Raw genomic sequence first — 18,527 nt, 5'->3', positions numbered from 1 at the left:
CATGTCTGCCTGTCCCGCATTGGACTTGTCAGCCACAAACGAGCCTGCAGCTGACGTGGACATTACCCCTCCATAAACTTTCGTCCGCGAAGCCAAGCCAAACAACACCCCTCCATCTCTGTAATGCTTCCCCATCCCGCTCACCCCTCCCAATCTCTGTAATGTTCCACCATCCCCCACACCCCTCCATCTCTGTAATATTTCCCCATCCCCTACACCCCTCCCAATCTCTCTAACTCCACCTCTGAACCCAACATCATCCCTAACTCTGGAGAGTCCATTCACTTTTTCTCTTCCTCTGTACTGGATTGAGTGGATGAGTGTTTACTTGCTGTTCATGTGTGTAAAAATGAGGCCAAGGGGACTGAATTTCTTAGGTAAAAGACCTTGCTGTCACCCACACAATACCATCACTTTCTCAGAAAACCAGCAGTCCACACACCAGTGTTTGAAAATAACTTAACATTTTTCAAAGTCTTTATTGCAGATAAATATATACACACAATGTAAACAGTTCACCCATGTCATTTCAATCACAAAATTAAAAACCGAGAAAGAAAATACACATCACTTTGCCGACACGCTTCCTATCAGTCACGTGATTGATATCATGCATTTGCTGACACCACAGAAGGCTTGTTACATGCGCTCACTGACACCACTCTACAAGGCTTCCGACAGTCCAGCTCCGAATACTGTACCACCGAGTGCGAGCACGGCAGAAATAGTGCGTGGGACACCAATACGTGTGTGCTTGCGTGTCCCACACGTGTTGGTGGGGGGGCGGATGGCAGGGAGGAGGGTAGACACCTGTTGTGTCATTGGGGCTTGGACGGTCAGTGACTGGGGTGCCTGATGGCAGCCCCCCCTTTCCTGCCCACCACTCCCCTCCTGCCACCCCTTCAGAACACACAGGACGACCGCAGCGCATGCCCAGACTGCTGGGAGAAAGGAGAAGTTCTAGTGTTTTTTTTGGGGGGGGGGCTTTAAAGGAGTGCTAAATGGGACGGAGAAGGAGAGAGTGGGGGGGGGGCAATTGACTAGGTCCCATGAATCAGATCAGGATATAGACCTGATGGGCATACTTCTGCTCCTATATCCTGTGATCCAAGTAATCAGGCTTACTGTGCAGCTGGGAGTCACTCCATGAATGAAGTGATTCATGCCTGTATAACCCACTCACACTCCACGTATAAACAGCCCAAACCCATAGATTAGATCCCAGCCTGTATCCCACTCCCAGCAATCTGTTATTCTCCATATAAACCACCCAAACTCCTGGATTCAATCAAAACCCTGCAATTCCCCAAAGGCATATAATCCTTGATTGTATTCCAACCTGTATCTCACCCCTGGGCACATATTATTCAATATTATACCACCCTTTTCCTCCCTCCCCCTCCACAAAGTCCCAGGATTAGATTCCAGTCTGTAACTCATTCCTGGGAATCTATTATTCTGTATAAAAACCCCTCAAGTCTCTGATTAGATTCCAGCCTGTAACCCATTCAAGTTCTGTAATTCTGTATATAAACCCTTGAATCCTGGGATCAGATCGCAACCTGAAACCCACTCCCAGAGATCTGTTATTCTATAAACCCTTGATCCCGGGATTAGATTCCAGCCTGTAAACCATTCCCAGAGTTCTGTTATTCTGTATATAAACACTTGAATCCCCTGGATCAGATCCTAGCCTGTGACCCACTTCCGGGGATCTGTTATTCTGTATATAAACCCCTCTAATTCTGGGATTAGATTTTCAGCTGTGACCCACTCCCAGGGATCTGTATTCTGAATATAAACCCTTGAATCCCCAGATTAGATTCCAGGAACCACAAACCTTGCCCCGGAAGCCCTGGATTAGATTCTAGAGTGTGTTTTCAGACTACAACTGACATGTAATTCTTTATGACAATAATTTGAGTGTTTAGTTCAGTAAATTATTATTATAGGACATTTATTATTCTATGGAAACATTTTTGGGGTGTTTACAGTCCCTTTCTCTGCAATGATTCTGAATTCACATTCTGAAGCTTTGCAGGGCAATGGAGTAGGTCTCAGACTCTGGGTTGAGCTCCTTATGGCACAAAATGGCACTTGAAGTACATAATTGTGAAAGATCACAGTTTATGGCAAGAGAAAAAGTTGCAAAGAACTGCAAATTGGTTTGTTAGGAGCTCTACGATGTATTTTAACCAATTTTCTTGCTGTTTTCACTATATAATCCCCCTACCATTTCTGCAGGATTGGGTAATGCAGAGGGAGCTTTATTGCCACTAGCCTGTCCTTGTCCTGAGAATGATTAGTGTGACAGAATAATGTGGAGGAAACTTTACTCTGTGTCTAACCTGCACTGTCCCTGCCCTGCAAGTGTGTGATGGGACAGGGCGGAGGGAGATTCACTCTGCGTCTGACCCCGGGAGTGTGCAAGAGTAGTGCAGAGGGAGCTTCAGTCTATATCCAACCTTTGGACTGAGAATACATGACAGGAGAGTGTAAAGAGGTTTAACTCTCCTAGAGTGACAGGACAGTGTAAAGGGGATTTAACTCTACAAGAGTGACAGAACGGTGTAGAGGGGGTTGAACTCTGTGAGAATGACAGGACAGGCTAGAGAGGATTTAACTACGAGAGTAAAAGGACGGTGTAGAGGGGGTTTAACTCTGTGAGAGCGACAGTGTAAAGGGGGTTTAACTCTGTGAGAGTGACAGGACAGTGTAAAGGGGGTTTAACTCTGTGAGAGTGACAGTACAGTGCAAAGGGGGTTTAACTCTGTGAGTGACAGGACAGTGTAAAGGGGGTTTAACTCCGTGAGTGACAGGACAGTGTAGAGGGGGTTTAACTCTGTGAGAGTGACAGGACAGTGTAGAGGGGGTTTAACTACGAGAGTAAAAGGACAGTGTGGAGGGGGTTTAACTGTGAGAGTGACAGGACAGTCTAGAGGGGGTTTAACTCTGTGAGAGTGACAGGACGGTGGAGAGGGGGTTTAACTCTGTGAGAGTGACAGGACAGTGTAGAGGGGGTTTAACTGCGAGAGGAAAAGGACAGTGTAGAGGGGGTTTAACTACGAGAGTAAAAGGACAGTGTGGAGGGGGTTTAACTACGAGAGTAAAAGGACAGTGTGGAGGGGGTTTAACTCTGCGAGAGTGACAGTACAGTGTAGAGGGGGTTTAACTACGAGAGTAAAAGGACAGTGTGGAGGGGGTTTAACTCTGCGAGAGTGACAGGACAGTGTAGAGGGGATTTAACTACGAGAGGAAAAGGACAGTGTAGAGGGGTTTTAACTCTGCGAGAGTGACAGAACATTGTAGAGGGGGTTTATGAGTGACAGGACTGTGTAAATGGGGTTTAACTCTGTGAGAGTGACAGGACAGTTTAGAGGGGGTTTGACTCTGTGAGACAGGTCAGTGTAAATGGGGTTTAACTCTGTGAGAGTGACAGGATGGTTTAGAGGGGGTTTAACTCTGTGAGAGTGACAGTACAGTGCAAAGGGGGTTTAACTCTGTGAGTGACAGGACAGTGTAGAGGGGGTTTAACTCCGTGAGTGACAGGACAGTGTAGAGGGGGTTTAACTCTGTGAGAGTGACAGGACAGTTTAGAGGGGGTTTGACTCTGTGAGAGTGACAGGTCAGTGTAAAGGGGATTTAACTCTTGAGAGAGCACCAGGACAGTGTAGAGGGGGTTTAGCTCTGGGAAAGTAACAACACCATGTAAAGGGGGTTTAACTCTGGGAGAATGACAGGACAGGGTCGAGAGGGATTTATTCTGGGAGAGTGCCAAGTCAGTGTAGAGGGGGCTTCACTCTGGGAGAGTAACAGGACCATGTAGAGGGGGCTTAAACTCTGTGAAAGTGACAGTACAGTGTAGAGGGGGCTTCACTCTGTGAAAGTGACAGGACTGTGTAGAGGGGGCTTCACTTTGGGAAAGTAACAGGACCATGTAAAGGAGTTTAACTCTGGGAGAGACAGGACAGTGTAGAGGGGGCTTAGCTTTGGGAGAGTGACAGGACAATGTAAAGGGACCACCACTTGGTGCCTTCCATGCCTCAGGAGAGTGTGACTGGGCAGGGTAGAGAGAGCTTCAGTCTTTCTTTAATCCATGCCCAGGGTGTGTGTGGCAGGACAGCATAGGAGCTTCATTCTGTATCTAGTTTGAACATCCTTTCATATGAAATACTGAAACTTGTGAATTGTATAGTCAAAACATTCCCAGTCAGAAACCTGTATTTACCTGAATGCAATTATTGACAGAGAGATTGTTGATGGCAGGATCTGGACATTGTCCCATGTGATGAAGGGACAGGGTTGTCTGTCTGTGATTCCTCACACAGTGACGGAACAGAGTTGTCACTGATTCTTGCACATGGTCTGCAATTTCCCCCACATGGTGCCTGAGATTCTCCCTGGAACTGTCTGTGTCGGGATGGGTCTGCACCTATGATTTCACTCCCCCCACCCCCCCACCACACACAGTCTTCATCAGCAAATCCCCCCCCCCCCGCCCCCCCCCCCCCACATGGCATGGGGTCCATGTCTGATGGTAAAGAGTCTGTGTCCGATTTTCCCACCCCTCCCCCCACATTGGGACAGGATGGGGGTCTGCGCCTGTGGTTCTTCAGCAACTAGTCAACATGTCCACCAACTTAATGTGATGGGAGTACTGTTGTCTGTGGCCATGAGTTCAATTTGGTCAAATTGCCTCTTACCAAAGGGGCACAATGAGACCGAATGCTCTCTGTGCAGTAGGAAGCGGATGGGTTGAAGTTTCCTCCCATGCTCGCTGACTACAGCCAAGTCTGTGGAGCTGGGTGAACAGGAAGCCATCTCATTGCTTTGATTTTAGAACAGCTGGGCTGATGGATCATTGGTTATTTTTAATTTTCCCTCTATCACCCCAACCCACCCCCCCCCTCCTCTCATTTGGCAAAAAAGGGACTTCAATAAATATATCTGCTTAAATATACAGCATCATTAATTGCAATTAAATATATGTCTGTAATATCTGTACATTTAGTTTCCGTATATATCTCTCTTTCTCTTGTCGACCAGCGATCCGGTTCAAGCCCTCGCGCTGCGTCTCCGTGTGCATTCGGTGGAGTGGGGAGAGGCGGAGGTGGCAGGGACGGGAAGGTTTGTAGAGTTGTAGAAGAGGAATTGGGTGGTGGTGGGAAACTGCAAACACCCAAAAGAGGAAGGCCCCAGGTCAAAGGGTGAAGAACGGTGGGGGGGGGGGGGTGGGGGTTCTTTTCTCCTGAGGCAGATGGTCCCCGGTCTCCCCCATGCTCCCCCCCTCCTCCCCTTCACACCACTGTGCTGATGCGATTGACTGGCTTGGCCTTGCTCCCGGTTGTCCCCTGGCCGGAGGCCTGGGCCATGTGCGGGTGAGGGTGGGGAGTGAGGGGTGAAAGAGGCAGCAGCGGGGAGTATGGAGAGTGTGGGGACTGTGGGGTGAGAGGGGTGAGGGGGGTGAGGGGGGTAAGGGGGCTGAGGGGTGAGTGGGGCCCCAGGGGTGAGAGAGGTGAGTGGGGCAAAAGTTGAGGTGGTGGGACATGCGGCTGCTGGGCCAGTGGGTGCTGCTTGAGGGTGTGTTGGAGTGTGTGCTGGGAGTGGGCCTGCTGCTTCAGGGTGTGCTGTAGGGTGTGCTGTGACGACTGTTGCATTGGATGCACTGGATGCTGCTGCATGGTGTGCTGTGATGGCTGCTGCATGGCGTGCGCCTGGTGCTGCATGGCGTGCTGCGACGTCTGCTGCATGGCGTGCGCCTGGTGCTGCATGGCGTGCTGCGACGTCTGCTGCATGGCGTGCTGCGTCGACGGCGGCTGCATGCCATGCACCGGATGCTGCTGCTGCATGGCATGCACCTGGTGCTGCTGCATGGCATGCTGCGACGGCGGCTGCATGGCATGCGGCGGCTGCGGCTGCATGGCATGCTGCGGATGTTGCTGCATGGCATGCACTTGGTGCTGCTGCATGGCGTGCTGCGACAGAGCGTGCTGCGACAGAGCGTGCTGCGACAGAGCGTGCTGCGACAGAGCGTGCTGCGGGAGGTGCATGTGGGCATGCTGCTGCATCAACTGGGCGTGGTGTGCTTGAACCAAGTGCAGGTGCGGCCTGGTGCCCTGTGGGACGTACTGTGAGAGTGGCTGTCCGACAGGGAGTGGAGTGTACGTGGGCAGTTGATGAGGGGCGAGAGGAGACTGGGGTGAGCTGAGGGGTGGGCGGATGGAATGCGGTATCTGTGAGCGGGGCATCAGCGGAGGCAGGTTTGGCCGCTGCCTGCATTGGCGTTGGAGGGTGAGATTGGCGTGTGGAGGGTTGGGCAGCTGGGTGTGGAAGCGGTGGTGATGGTAGTAGGGCGGTGGAGGCTGGCAGTACTGGGCGTGCAAGGCCTGGATCTTGGATGGTCCATCCGCCTGGCCGCCCGCCAGCTGGTAGAATGGCTGGTAGGTGCCGCCCGAGTGCGGGTGGGAGCCCAGGCCCATGGCCTGAGCCTGCGATGCCTGCTTGGCCCTCCTCCCGCCGAACAGCGATCCCAGGAAGGAGGCAGAGTTGGAGAGCTGGCGGTGGGGGCGGATGGTGGCCTCCTCCTGGATGGGGATGGGGCGCTGCTGGATCCGTGGCGTGCTAATGATGGACCCCTGCAGGCGAACCAGAAAGCAGAGAAAGAGTTAGCTGCAGCAGTCCCTTCAGCCCCTCCCAGCCTCCCCTCCAGCTCCTGGAGCTGGAGCCTGCACCAAGGCTGCCCCACCATCCAGCCCAGAAAAGTCAAGGGCCTGTGGAGTGGGGGGGGGTGGGTGGGAGGGGAGAGGGAGGATGCTGGCAAGGGTGTAAAGCTAACCTCAGGAGCTCAATGGAGGGAGGGCGATGGAGAAGATCCTTCTTCATATTGGAGATGCTGGAATCTGGAGCAAAAATAGGAATGAGGTTTTGATGCAGGGTCTTAACCTGACACCCCATTACTTCCCTGCAATACTACCTGACCTGTTCAGTTCCTCAAGCAACTTGCTTTTTGTTAAGTTGAAAAGAGAGTTTGTGTGTCTGTGTGTGTGCGGTATATGTATGTATATTTGTGTGAAAAAGTCAGTGTTTATGTACGTGGGAGAGTGTGTGGACGTGTGTGTACTTGGGACAGTGTCGAGGTATGCATACATGGGAGAGAGTGTGTGTACGTGAGAGTGTTGACATGTGTGTATGTAGGAAAGAGTGTCGACGTATGTGTACGTGGGACAGTGTCGAGGTGTGTGTACATGGGAGTGTTGACGTGTGTATATGTGGGAAGAGTGGCGACGTATGTGTACATAGGACAGAGTGTCGAGGTATGTGTATGTGGGAGTGTTGACATGTGGGTATGTGGGATAGAGTGTCAATGTATGTGTACGTGGGACAGAATGTTGAGATGTGTGAGTACGTGGGAGAGAGTTCGATGTATATGTACGTGGGACATAGTGTCGAGGTGTATGTGTACTTGGGAGAGAGTGTGTCATGCACACCTAAGGCTGTGTCAGCTTCAACATTTTGGAGGTGGAAAATCCCACACTGTCTGAAAGGAGTTTGTACATTCTCCCCAGGTCTGCGTGGGTTTTTCTGGGAGCTCCAGTTTCCTCCCACCCTTCAAAACATACCAGGGGTTTAGGTTAATTGGGGGTAAATGGGGTGTCACAGACTCAAGGGCCGAAATGGCCAGTTACTGTGCTGTATGCTTAAATTTAATTTAATTTTTAAAAAAATATTTAAAAATTAATTTAATTTAAAAATTTTAAAACTCCATATATTTCTGGGGAAAGTAGGGGATTGAGTGGGGTAAAGTTCTGAAATTGGAGGAAGGCAAATTTCGTCAAAACATGACAGGACTTGACTAACGTGGACTGGGAGCATCTACTCACAGGTAAATCTATATCTGCACATTGAAAGCATTTAAAGGGGAAATCCATGAGATTTACAGGTCACACCTTCCTGTAAAGATGAAAACTAATGGTGACAAGCATAGGATGTGGATGGATGTCAGGGGTTGCAATGATCAGGAAGAACCAGTTATGTATGGAGAGGCCATCAAGAGTGTAAGGAGGAGCTTCAAAAGGAAGTTAGGAAGCTAAGGGGGGGGGGGGGGTCATAAATATTAGCAAACATTAAGGTACTTTTTAATATTAGTGCAAAGGAAAATAACCAGGGTCAATTTGAAACAACAGGGTCAGAAGGTATTTGTGAGGTCCTCAATGAATACTTTTCATTAATGTTCACTAAGGAAACGGACTTTGTATTTGGAGGATTTAATGAAAGGAAAATTCTGATAACACCTCCATAAAGAAAGGGGTACTCAAAATGGAAAAAGGTGGAGAAATCTCAAGTACTGGATGAGATTGAACCCAGGGCATGATGGAGGCAAAGGAAGGGGTTGCTGGGGCTCTGAATGAGATTTTTAAACCCTTGCTGGCCATGTAAGGAAAGCAGCAAACGTCACCGCTCTTTTGAAAGAGAGCAGCAGAGAAAGTGGCTGGTAACGCTATCTCGGTGAGCCTGCCATCAATAATAGGGAGGCAATTGGAAAAAATTCTGAGGGACAGGATTAATAATCTCTCAGAAACAGGGATAATCAGCTCTGTCATTTGACTTTTTTTTTAAGAAGTGAAGTGTTTCGATGAAGACAGTGAAACAGATGTTGTTCACAAGGAGCGTTTGACAGCTCTTGACCTGTTCTCATTGAAATTTAGGAGAATGGGGGGGGGAGTAGATTTCATTGAAACATTTTGAATGTTGAAAGGAGTGGACAGAGTAGATGTAGAAAGGTTGTTTCCCATGGTGGGAGAGTCCAGGGCGAGAGGGCACAACTTCAGGATTAAAGGGCATCCGTTTAGAACAGAGATGCGGAGGAATTTCTTCAGCGAGTGGGGTGGTAAATCTGTGGAATTAGTTGCCACAGGCAGGTGTAGAGGCCGGGTAATTGGGTGTATTTAAGGCAGAGATTGACAGGTTCTTGATTAGCCAGGACATCAAAGGTTATGGGGAGAAAGCTGGGCAGTGGGGCTAAGTGGGAAAGTAGATCAGATCATGATTAAATGGTGGGGCAGACTTGATGGGCTTTGAGATGGTTTAACATGGGAAACTGATCTAAAATTGGGGTCCATTGGATCCAAAATTAGCTTGGCCATAGGAGTCAGAGGGTGACTGTAGAGAATTGTTGGTATTAGATACCCATGAGTAGTGGTGTTCCACAGGGAGCAGCCCTGAGCTCCTTGTTGTTTTTAATATAAATGGATGAGGCAGTCATCAAGTTCACAGCTGACACAAAGAATTATGGATTTGTTGACAGGGTGGAGGGTAGTCTTAGACTACAGCAGGGGTTTTCAAACTTTTTCTTTCCACTCACATTCCTCCTTAAGTAATCCCTATGCCATTGGTGCTCTGTGATTAGTAAGGGATTACTTAAGTTTGGAAGTGAGTGGGGAGGGAAGGTTGAGAACCACTGCTCTAAGCCCAATTGTTACTGAAATATTTTGTATGAGAAAAATTGTCATTGGCCTATTTCCTTTGGAGTTATGAAACCGTGCACATAGCAAGTCAATGAGGGACGATTAAAACAGTGGTTTTCAAATTTTTTCATCCCACCTTAAGTAACCCTTTACTAATCACAGAGCACCTCTGGCATAGGGATTGCTTAAGGTAATATGTGAGTATAAAGAAAAAGGTTGAAAAACCCTGGACTACAGGATATTATTGGGATCATTGTTTGAAGAGGACGTGCAAAATCATGGAGGACCCCTTCCACCCCCACACGCAGTATTTTTCAGCTACTCCCGTCAGGGAAGAGATCCAGGAGTATCAGAGCCAGTACCACCAGGCTGAGGAATAGCTTCTTCCCACGGGCAGTGAGAACGCTGAACGACCAAAAGAACTGCTCACACCAACCCTCCGTGATTCCACTATTTATTAAACAATATTTATTTATTCTTATATACGTATACATCCCGCATATATATTGTTTATCTGTATGTATGTCTGGTTGTGTGTCTGCATGTTTTGCAATCAGATGCTAAATGAACTTGCTATTGATGCTTGAATGAAATGGGTTGAGACCATGGCAGATGGAATTTAATCTTGATAAATGTGAGATGCATTTTGGAAGCACTAATGAAGCTAGGACACGCTCCATGAACATTGAGAATTCAGTGAGTATGAAGACCTTGGTGTACATCCAAAGAACATTGAAGGTTGTAACTCAGGTGAATAATACAGGTAAGAAGGCACATGCTAGGTGAGGCACTGATTACAAGATCCAGGAGGTATTGTTCTAACTTTCTAAAACTTTGGTTGGATCTTGGCTGGAGTACTGTGTGCACTTCTTGCCACCAAGCTGGGAAGGAGGTGACAGCACTGGAGAAGGTCCATGAGAGATTCACCAGGAGGCTAACTCGGATGGAGGCTATCAGTTGTGAGGAAAGACCGGAGAAGCAAGGTCTGGTTAGAGTGGAGAGGTTAAGACTGGATGTGATTGAGGTGCATAAAATGTTTCAGGGTGCAGATAGGGAGGACTGCCAGAAACTTACTTGGGGCAGCAAGATTAGCGCAATGTTAGCACAGTGCCAGTGACCAGGACTGGGGTTCGAATCCAGCGCTGGCTTTGTACGCTCTACCCGGGAGCTCCAGTTTCCTCCCACCCTTCAAAAATGTACCGAGGTTGTAGGTCAATTGGGCGGCACGGGCTCGTGGGCCGAAAGGGCCTGTTACTGTGCTGTGTGTCTAAATATTAAATTGGGCGGCACAGGCTCGTGGGCCATAAGGGCCTGTTACTGTGCTGTATCAAACATGGATAAAACTAGAGGACATAGATTTGGGGAAAGGATCTGAAGAAGACCTTTATCACCTAGAGAGTGGTGAGTATCGGAAAACAGTGGCAGAGAGAGTAGTGAAAGCAGAAACACTGACAGCATTTTCAGCCCAAAACATTGCTCTGTATCTATCTTTACTACATGAAGAACGCTGCATGGCTCGCCGAGTTTCTCCATCATTTTCGTGTAAACTAGAATCACAGCGTCTGCAGGTTTTCTTGTTTAACTTACTGACAGCACTTGTGCTTCAATAAGCACTCAGATTGTCTGGGCACCAAGGCCATGGGCCAAGTACTGGAAAATGGGATTAATACAGGTGGGTGCTGAATGGTCAGTATGAGCAGGGTGGGTCGAATAGTCTGCCTTCATGCTATATGATTCTTTGAATAGGATGTGTTACACTGGACAACAAAGATTTTGCTTCCTGAATATTTTTGGGTGTATTTTAAGGAATTTGGGCTGCTAATCATACAAATCATAAAACTTTCCTATCATGTACCATTTTTAAATACCACTTATTTTTGTAATTTCCTGTCACATTTTAAGTCTACTCGTATATTACCCACAAAGCAAGCTGTTTTGGTCAGTCCAAGCATGCACTCAGTATAGGTGTTATGCAAATACTGTCTTTGGCCTGAGCATGTTTAGTCAGGATAGATGCAGACGGGGTATAAAAGCAGCTCACATATACAGATGCTGTGCATTACATTGATTATAGATTGAACGCATGTTGATGCAACGTTCTTCAGGCATTAGCGGGGTGAGTGTATTTAACAATAGCATTTATTGTCTTCAGGAAGATTCAATACAGCAGAAATATCTCATCAATGTTGTAACAGCTGCAATACATTTTGTTACATTTGTGGTGAATATACACTTCAGGCTCAAAGATGCAACATGACTGCCCTTATTACAAAAGCCTACATGTTCTACTTTGGATGTAACATTGGTGACCAAGACAAACCCTGGGCTCTTCACATTTGTTGTGTAACATGTGCAGTCAACCTGAGAGCTTGGCTCAGAGGAGCTCATGCAAAGGGCAGCACGGATAGCACAGAGGTTAGCACAACGCCGTTACAGCGCTAGTGACCGGGGTTACTGTCTGTCAGGAGTTTATAAGTTCTCCCCGAGTCTGTGTGGGTTTTCCCCAGGTGCTCCGGTTTCCTCCCACCCTTCACACCATAGAGGGATTGTAGGTCAATTGGGTGTAATTGGGCAGCATGGGCATGTGGGTTGAAAGGCCTGTTACCGCGCTGCACATCTAAATTTTAAAAAATGTACAAATGTGTCTGCATCATTAGGCAATTAAATGTGCTGAATTAAATAAGAGTTAATTTAATGTTTCTCTAACTTCCTACTTGATAGAGCATTTCTGAAATTATCTTTGGGTTTAACTTGAAGTTGTCTATCATAATCCCCAATTTTCTTTCAGGAAGCAAACCTTTTGAAAAAAATTGTCCAGTGTTGTCAGTGTGTCTCTTGTCTTTTTTTAAATACCTGTACCTGTGAACGTGTTGTGTCCAAGTGTGACAACGTCTGAGGGTGTCAATATGAGAGTGTGTACAAGGCTGTGAAGAAGTGGAACAGCATTGATCTCCCAGGGCTGGCCTGCCTCGAGGCACAGAGTATTGTGCAGTGAACAAGTGGGAAGGGGGAGAGTTTTTGGGCAGAGTACCAACTGAGGGCATCAGGGACTGAGAGATGATGATAATGTGATTAGAAAAGGTTGGCACAGTTAGTGAAGCACTTAGTATTAAAGCACTAGTGATTGGGGTTCTAATCCGGAGCTGTCTGTAAGGAGTTTGTACGTTCTGTCTGTGTCTGCTTGGGTTTCCTCCGAGTGCTCTAGTTTCTTCCCACCATTCAAAATGTACTGGGGTTGTAGGTTAATTATGTATATTTGGGCAGCATGGTCTCAGGGGCCAGAAGGGCCTGTTACCTTGCTGCATGTCTAAATAAATAAAGTGACCCCTGCAAACCCAATGGATGTGAGCTAGGCAACAACTAGGGAAGATTGAGAGTGCAGAGGGAAATGTGTACTATCACCTGGAGGTCACATTGATCCTCTACTAACACACAGTTAGGGACAGTGTCCAAATCCAGAAACTCTCACTTCAGGAAGGAGAGATTTACCAGAATGATGCTGGGATTGAGGGTTTGGCCAGGATGAGCGGAGAACGTGGAGAGGAGGTTTGATGCAGGATAGATAGGCCAGAACTGTTCTGATTGGAAGCATTCTATGGGTGGATGCAGAGGAAGGCGCGATCTGAGCAGAGGTACAAACAGTCAACTCACAGAATCGGGCACTGGGTAGGTGACGTTGATAATTAGCAGGTGGGCTTGGGGGGGGAAATGCGGCACTGATGGGATTGGTCTTGGAGATCACAATTCAACGGGCTGAACTACCTCTCTCTGGGGCCACACTGGATTCTCCAATCCTGGACGCAGTTCCCGCCGATGAAAGTTTGGGGTTGGGAGAAGAGGGGGATGATGGTGGGGGAGAGCAAGACGTAGTGGGAGTGGTTGAACGAAGGGACACACTGACATGCAAAGAGAGGCAGACTGACAATAATGGGGGTCAGGAGGCACTGACAGGTGGATGGGGGAGTGAATGGGGCAAAGGGTTTTGATGGCAGGGGTGGGTGGTGTTGGGGATGGACACAGTGCCACTTACTTCCATGGTGCTGTCCAGTGATCCCACACTGTTCCGTCGACCCCGTTTCCCTGCCCGGACACTACAGGTTAGGAGACAGGACGCCAAGAGCCCCCGCCTCCCCACCCACCACCAACATAGCCACACCTGCACACGCAAAGACACATGTACGTACACACACATATACCAACACACATGCATGCACATCCACTTGCACACAGACAGAGATGCACATGTGTGCACACAATCGGAAACATGCACACACCTAACTGGATGTTAATGAGGAGAGAATGAACTGGCAGGCTAGCCCCCTGCAGGAGATGTGTTTGGGGTAGTGTGGGTTAGAAAGGCACGGTTTATAATTCATTGTTTTGCAGCAAACATTTACGTAAACTACCTTTCAAAATAAATAAAAATAGTGCAAGAAAGTGAGAAAGACAAAATAAGATTGATCATTCAGAAATCTGATGGCAGAGGGAAAGAAGCCGTCCTTGAGCTTCTGCGCTAGTGATTAGTGCTATTACGGCACCAGTGACTCGGGTTCAAATCCGGCACTGTTTGTGAGGAGCTTGTACGTTCTCCCCATGTCTGTGTGGGTTTCCTCTGGGTGCTCCAGTTTCCTCCCATTGTTCAAAATATACAGGTTAATTGGGCGGCACGGGCCCATGGGCTGAAAGGGCCTGATGCTATAATTTAATTTTAAAAAAAAGTTTGTCAGAGCTTCCAGCTACCTTTTGGTTATAGTTTGGATGACTCCACCCTGGGACAGATAACCAGGGACAATCTCAGGGCTGGGCTGCCTCTGGGGATGGTTAGCAAGGGGCACGTTAATGGTGAAAGTCAATCCGAATGAAAGCACATGGAATCCACACACCCATCTCAAGAAGAACTCCGTAGACACTCCCTTTGTGGCATCATTTCCCCATAATGTCATGTACAACCATTCACATCACACATTTAAAGAGACATCGCATCTTTCCCCAATGACATCATGGGGTTCCTTATCGCATACACATGCATACAGGCACATGCACACAGACACACACACACTGACATGCCCAGACACACACCCATGCATAGACACACGAACACAGACCTGCGCTGACATGCAGACATACATACATGCACATCCACACAGACACGCATGCATGCATGCGCACACCCCCATGCAGGCACACGAGCGCGCACACACACGCACACACAGACACCCAGACGCGCACACAGGCACACACACACAGACGCGCAAGCACACGAGGGCATGCACACATACCCACACACAACAGGCACACAGACACACCCACAGAACACTCCCAGTGATACAGCTTCTTGTTGTGACCTCACACACTTCCTGAGATTTCTGAATGGTATTCCACACTCCTCACAATCTTGCACACTCCCAGAGTTTACTTTGCCCGACATCACACTATTTCTGGCCCATCATCCTCTCCCTATCATCACGCCCCAATGACATCTTTCCCCGTGACATCACACCACACATTGGAGCCATTCTCTGTGCCCTGCTCCTTCACCCTTTTCCTGTGCCACCTTGCTATGATATCAGGTTACACATTCTTTACCATTATGTGCCTTGTCCTTTTATTTCCCATACCCCCACACTCGAACGGTGACATCACATTTTCCATGACATCACCCGGGAGGTCTTAAAGGGCAAACAGGTTGAGGGGAGAAAGAGTATTGCCCCATCCAGCAGTCAGGCTGCATAATAACCACAGTCTTCATCTGATTGACAGGACTGATCGAGTACTCCATCAGCTGCAAGCAACCCTGGACGAGTACAGGAAAATCCCCAGAGTAGAGGAACCCTGACTGTGAACAACATTTCCCCTTGGGATCATTTCAGCCACACACGACAGCACCATCTCCCACTGTATCAGGCAAAATAATCTGAATGTGCTCCCAGGGTTAGTCATGCTGCCTATTTTATCCTGAGGGACACAGGTTCAAGGGCTATACCTTCTATCCCTGCCCTTTTCCCTTTGGTGCAAGCACCTTTGGAGGGAAGAGGGTCAAGATCAGGAGGTGGAGGGGAGAGGCTTTGGGGACTATGAAGACAGGCCTGAGACAAAGCCAGTAGATGCCTCAAGAATCACCATTCCTGAGCCACCCCAAAAGTGATCAACAGAGCTGGATATGGGAAAGGGATGTGCTGGTCAAGACCTTCACCTGCAATGTGCATTGTATCTCCTTGCCTCTTTAAACCAGAGTACACAAGATTATGGGTGGTATAACAGTAGCTTCCCACACAACTTCCCTTTTAGCTTCCTAAAATCCACACTTTCCACCAGTCTTTCCTAGGCTCACCCAGATCTTCCCCCTTTGATAAAAAACCTATTGTGCTCAGAAAACACCAAAGGTATGACATATATCCAGGCATAATGCAATTACTAGAGAACATTCCACTCAGCGGTTAATTTACCTAACCTGGGAGTGTGTGACGGGACGGGGTCCAGAGGGAGCTCACTCTGTGTCTGACCCCAGGAGAGTGTGATGGGACGGTGCAGAGGGAGCTCACTCTGTGTCTGACCCCAGGAGAGTGTGATGGGACGGTGTGGAGGGAGCTTCACTCTGTGTCTGACCCCAGGAGAGTGTGATGGGACGGTGCGGAGGGAGCTTCACTCTGTGTCTGACCCCAGGAGAGTGTGATGGGACGGTGCAGAGGGAGCTTACTCTGTGTCTGACCCCAAGAGAGTGTGATGGGACGGTGTGGAGGGAGCTTCACTCTGTATCTGACACATGAGACTGTGATGGGATGGTGCGGAGGGAGCTTAACTCTATGTCTGACCCCAGAAGTGTGTGATGGGACGGTGCGGAGGGAGCTTCACTCTGTGTCTGACTCCGGGACTATGTGATAGAATGGTGCAGAGGGAGCTTCACTCTGTGTCTGACCCCGGGAGCGTGTGATGGGACGGTCCGGGGGGAGCTTCACTCTGTGTCTGACTCCGGGACTATGTGATAGAATGGTGCAGAGGGAGCTTCACTCTGTGTCTGACCCCGGGACTGTGTGATGGGACAGTGCAGAGTGAATTTTACCCATTCTGTGACACTGGCTCTGAGAGCAGAATGTGAGAAAGTGCTCCATTCCCCAGAACTGACAATCCTGTCTTTGAGCAACAGAACAAAAAAAGGAAGTAAAAAGTAAACAGTGAAGATAGAAAAATCGTGTTATTAAAGACTCCAGCAACAGCGACGATGGTGCGGTTAAGTTGCTGTATTGTCCAGTCACCTCCCACAGGTAGTTTCAAAAGAGCCCTTTCCTGCCAACCAGGTTACCTGCATCGGAGAGGTCCCTTAAGGAACTGCTTAGTGCACTGCGTTTCAATCCCTCTGCCATGGCATAAGTGTCATCCAAACTGGTCAGGGTACCGTTCAGGGCATCCTTCTTCAGACTGGCACTTTGGGACATACTGGTGCGGATCACACCCTTCTGCTTCTCCAGCTCAGCTGCAGGGGGAGTCGGGAGCAGGGAGAGACAATGCAGAAAATGAGAATCCCTGGTTTGGATCCCAGCCTATAAACCACTTCCAGGGATCAGATCCCACCTTGTAATGTACTCCCAGGGATCTGTATGTCTATATATACACCCAATGAACCCCTGTATCAGATCCCAGCACGTAACCAGCTCCTTGCTATCTGTTATTCTTTATATAAATAGCTCAGACCTGAGCCTGTAACCCACTCTCAGGGTTCTGTTATTCGAAGTATAAAACCTCTGCATCAGACCCCAGCTTGTAATTGGTTCCTTGGCATGTTATCCTATTTACAAGCACCCCCCCCCCCCCCCCACCTCACCACCCTCAAGCACTCTCAAACTCCTGGATGAGATTCCAGCCTGTAACTCAGTTCCAAGGATATATTATTCTAAATATAAACCCCCTGAAACCCTGGATCAGACTCCAGCCTGTAACCCACTCCCTGTTATTCATTATTCTCTAATATAACCCCCCAACCCGAATCACTGGATCAGAACCCAAGCTGAAATTCACTCCCTGTTATCCTTTATTCTGTAAATAATCCCCCCCAAACTGAATGCCTGGATCAGAACCTAACCTGAAACCAACTTTTGGGGATCTATTCTAAATATAATCCCCTTGAACTCCTCGATCAGACCTCAGCCTAGAACCCACTACCAGATATGATTTAGACAGTATATAAACCCCCTGAACCCCTGGATCAGACCCCAGCCTGAAACCCTCTCCCTGGTATGATTTAGGCTGTATATAAACCCCCTGGATCAGACTCGAGCCTTAAATCCTCTCCCTGGAATGATTTAGACAGTATATAAACCCCCTGATCCCCTGGATCAGACTCCAGCCTGAAACTTTCTCCTTGGTATGATTTAGCCAGTATATAAACCCTTGATCCCCTGGATCAGACCCCAGCCTGAAACCCTCTCCCTGGTATGATTTAGGCTGTATATAAACCCCCTGGATCAGACTCGAGCCTTAAATCCTCTCCCTGGAATGATTTAGACAGTATATAAACCCCCTGATCCCCTGGATCAGACTCCAGCCTGAAACTTTCTCCTTGGTATGATTTAGCCAGTATATAAACCCTTGATCCCCTGGATCAGACCCCAGCCTGAAACCCTCTCCCTGGTATGGTTTAGCCTGTATATAAACTGCCTTGAGCCTTGCCTGCAATTGTTGGCTTTTGGCGATGAGAGTCGCAGTCTTGCTGAATGCCTGGGGGTGGCATCACTGGTCTTTGAATTGATGGTAGAAACACTTTCAGCATCTCCTTGGACTATTTGCATATTTTTTACATAACCAGTTAATTTATTTCACATCTCCATCAACTCACTCCCCTTCCTGGATCTCTGTCTCCATCTCGGGAGACAAAGCTTTCCACCGACATGTACTACAAACCCACCAATTCCCACAACTACTTCGACTACACTTCCTCGCCCTCTGTCCCCTCCAACCCCTTCTCTCTATTTCTCCATCTCCGCCGCATCTTTTCCCAAGATGAGGTCTTCCACTCCAAATCTTCTGAAATGTGGCTTCCCCTCCGCCACCATCAACTCAGCCCTCACC

The 18,527-nt window shown here is 48.3% G+C and overlaps 1 protein-coding gene and 1 long non-coding RNA gene across 8 annotated transcripts in view; one reads left to right on the top strand and one right to left on the bottom strand.

Annotated features, from left to right (window-relative positions):
- Window positions 1-18,527, top strand: part of LOC138759191 (uncharacterized) — a 111,809-nt gene that overhangs the window by 61,580 nt on the left and 31,702 nt on the right. For 2 of the 4 annotated variants that reach the window (XR_011354650.1, XR_011354651.1), the window contains exon 4: window positions 15,225-16,196. The exons of the other annotated variants lie outside the window; for them this stretch is intronic. This is a non-coding gene — a long non-coding RNA (uncharacterized lncRNA). Of the gene's footprint in view, window positions 1-15,224; window positions 16,197-18,527 lie in introns of those variants that run through there. 4 annotated transcript variants of the gene reach the window in all.
- Window positions 4,523-18,527, bottom strand: part of LOC138759189 (IQ motif and SEC7 domain-containing protein 2-like) — a 43,499-nt gene continuing 29,494 nt past the window's right edge. For 3 of the 4 annotated variants that reach the window (XM_069929244.1, XM_069929242.1, XM_069929243.1), the window contains 3 exons: window positions 16,765-16,935; window positions 13,495-13,544; window positions 4,523-6,635 (listed from right to left, as the gene is read on the bottom strand). In XM_069929244.1, coding sequence (XP_069785345.1) covers window positions 5,298-6,635; window positions 13,495-13,544; window positions 16,765-16,935 — 1,559 coding nt within the window. In that variant the 3' untranslated portion in view covers window positions 4,523-5,297. The remainder of the gene's footprint in view (window positions 6,636-13,494; window positions 13,545-16,764; window positions 16,936-18,527) is intronic. The other variant, XM_069929245.1, reaches the window with a different exon arrangement.

The sequence above is a fragment of the Narcine bancroftii genome, chromosome 3, assembly GCF_036971445.1.
Source record: "Narcine bancroftii isolate sNarBan1 chromosome 3, sNarBan1.hap1, whole genome shotgun sequence".
Classification (NCBI taxonomy): Eukaryota; Metazoa; Chordata; class Chondrichthyes; order Torpediniformes; family Narcinidae; genus Narcine; species Narcine bancroftii.
This window is presented reverse-complemented; position numbering and strand designations above follow the sequence as displayed.